We start from the raw sequence: 2,500 nt of genomic DNA, 5'->3' as shown, positions 1-2,500 counted from the left end.
GTTGTCCACCTTTCTGGTTTGACATTCTTTTACGAGTCGGCAGTACAAGACATACGTTTGACTCTCAAAACTAGGAGGCAAGATCGCACTGGCTCTAGGTGCTGCAGCCTTGGGAGTTTCAGTTTTCAGTAGCTCAAGGAGGCATCACTGCGTTCGGACAAATCCATATACGCTACACCACATCTGCCAAGCAGATGCCTGACCAGCAGCGTAACCCAACGCGCCTAGTCAAGCCTTGAGAAAAAAAAAAGGTGAATAAATAATAGATAAGCGTACATAGATAAACAAATAAATAAATAAATAAATAGTTACAATATAAAAAAGGTAGTAGTAATAATAATAATGATAATAATAATAATAAAAAATAAATAAATAAATAAGACAACAATGATGATAAATAAGCAAATAAATGTAAAACACGAAGACACACATTCACACATACACCCACACATGCATAACAGATATGCACCAAACGTGCAGCAGCCTTGGGAGGATGTGTGTGTGGGGGTGGGGGTGGGGGTGGGGGTGGGGGGCTAGTTGGCCTTTGGGAACCATCCCAACCCCCGCACTGTCCTAAACCCCTCTCGGCCGAAAGGATGTAGTAATGGTCGAGGCACTCTCTACAATAACCGAATTCCAGCCCAGATACTCAGGACAGCAGGAGCCTCACCTGCTGTTCTGGTGCTCATCGTCGGACAGGACTGACCATCAAAACAAAATACAGAAAGTGCTTATCTTTACATACACCGAGTCTTTTGCACAACAGGCTGCCTACCTGTATATATATATATACATACATACATACATACATACATGTATATCATATGTATGAAATGTGGAGTGATGGCCTAGAGGTAACGCGTCCGCCTAGGAAGCGAGAGAATTTGAGCGCGCTGGTTCGAATCACGGCTCAGCCGCCGATATTTTCTCCCCCTCCACTAGACCTTGAGTGGTGGTCTGGACGCTACTCATTCGGATGAGACGATAAACCGAGATCCCGTGTGTAGCATGCACTTAGCGCACGTAAAAGAACCCACGGCAACAAAGGGGTTGTTCCTGGCAAAATTCTGTAGGAAAATCCACTTCGATAGGAAAAACAAATAAAAGTGCACGCAGGAAAAAAAACAAAAAAAAGAAAAAAAAAGGGTGGCGCTGTGGTATAGCGACGCGCTCTCCCTGGGGAGAGCAGCCCAAATATCACACAGAGAAATCTGTTGTGATAAAAAGAAATACAAATACAAATATGTACAAATATACATAACACCAGAATTCTAAACAAACTAATAACTACCTAAACATTTAATCCAAATGCATACACAGAAAAAATAATTAGAAGACACGGGGGTGTCTAAAAAGAACTCTTTGACAGACACACACAACACTTGTTCAGCAACTGAGACAGTTTCAGTTTCAGTTTCAGTAGCTCAAGGAGGCGTCACTGCGTTCGGACAAATCCATATACGCTACACCACATCTGCCAAGCAGATGCCTGACCAGCAGCGTAACCCAACGCGCTTAGTCAGGCCTTGAGAAAAAAAACAACAAAAAAACTGAGACAGAGAAGAGGAAGCGGGGAGAGAGGGTGGGTGGGTGGGAAAGGGGTGGTGGTGGTGGTGGTGGGGATGTGGGGGTGACTGACCCGGGGTGCTCCTCCATCTCAAGTGGACAATAATCGACAAGGGTATTTGTGTTTGTATTTCTTTTTATCACAACAGATTTCTTCTGTGTGAAATTCGGGCAGCGGCTCTCCCCAGGGAGAGCGCGTCGCTACACTACAGCGCCAACCATTTTTTTTTTTTTTTTTTTGTATTTTATTCCTGCATGCAGTTTTATTTGTTTTTGCTATCAAAGTGGATTTTTCTACAGAATTTTGCCAGGAACAACCCTTTGTTGCCGTGGGTTCTTTTACGTGCGCTAAGTGCATGCTACACACGGGACCTCGGTTTATCGTCTCATCAGAATGGCTAGCGTCCAGACCACCACTCAAGGTCTAGTGGAGGGGGAGAAAATATCGGCGGCTGAGCCCGTGATTCGAACCAGCGCGCTCAGATTCTCTCGCTTCCTAGGCGGACGCGTTACCTCTAGGCCATCACTCCACTAAAAGCATCTCTTGATAGACACACACAACACTTGCCCAGCAGCTGAGACAGCGAGAGAGAGGAAGCGAGAGAGAGGGAGCGAGAGAGAGGGAGCGAGAGGGGTGAAGGGAGAGGGGTGGAAATGGGGTGGGTGGGGGTGGTGGGGAGGGGGTGTGGGGTGACTGAATCCACGAGGGCGGACTGAGACGAACTTTTGATAGACACACACAACACTTTTCAGCAGCTGAGACAGAGAAGAGGAAGCGAGAGAGAGAGAGGTGAAGGGAAAGGGGTGGAAATGGGGTGGGTGGGGTGACTAACCTGGGGTGGTCCTCCATCTCAAAGTTCTCGCTCAGCAGAGGCCCCAGCTCTGGGGGCGGCATGAGGGGTAGGGAGGCGTGGGAGTGGGTCTCCTTGAACAT

The 2,500-nt window shown here is 47.0% G+C and overlaps 1 protein-coding gene across 6 annotated transcripts in view; it reads right to left on the bottom strand.

Annotated features, from left to right (window-relative positions):
• The window catches only part of LOC143289215 (inositol 1,4,5-trisphosphate-gated calcium channel ITPR3-like), a 216,364-nt gene that overhangs the window by 107,671 nt on the left and 106,193 nt on the right, over positions 1–2,500 (bottom strand). For all 6 annotated transcript variants that reach the window (XM_076598162.1, XM_076598163.1, XM_076598164.1 and 3 more), the window contains exon 30: positions 2,400–2,500. This exon is cut by the window's right edge and continues 12 nt beyond it. In XM_076598162.1, the coding sequence (XP_076454277.1) occupies positions 2,400–2,500 (101 nt within the window). The remainder of the gene's footprint in view (positions 1–2,399) is intronic.

This window comes from Babylonia areolata, chromosome 13, assembly GCF_041734735.1.
Source record: "Babylonia areolata isolate BAREFJ2019XMU chromosome 13, ASM4173473v1, whole genome shotgun sequence".
Classification (NCBI taxonomy): Eukaryota; Metazoa; Mollusca; class Gastropoda; order Neogastropoda; family Buccinidae; genus Babylonia; species Babylonia areolata.
Note: the sequence above shows the minus strand (reverse complement) of the source record. Positions and strands in the feature narration are given on the sequence as shown.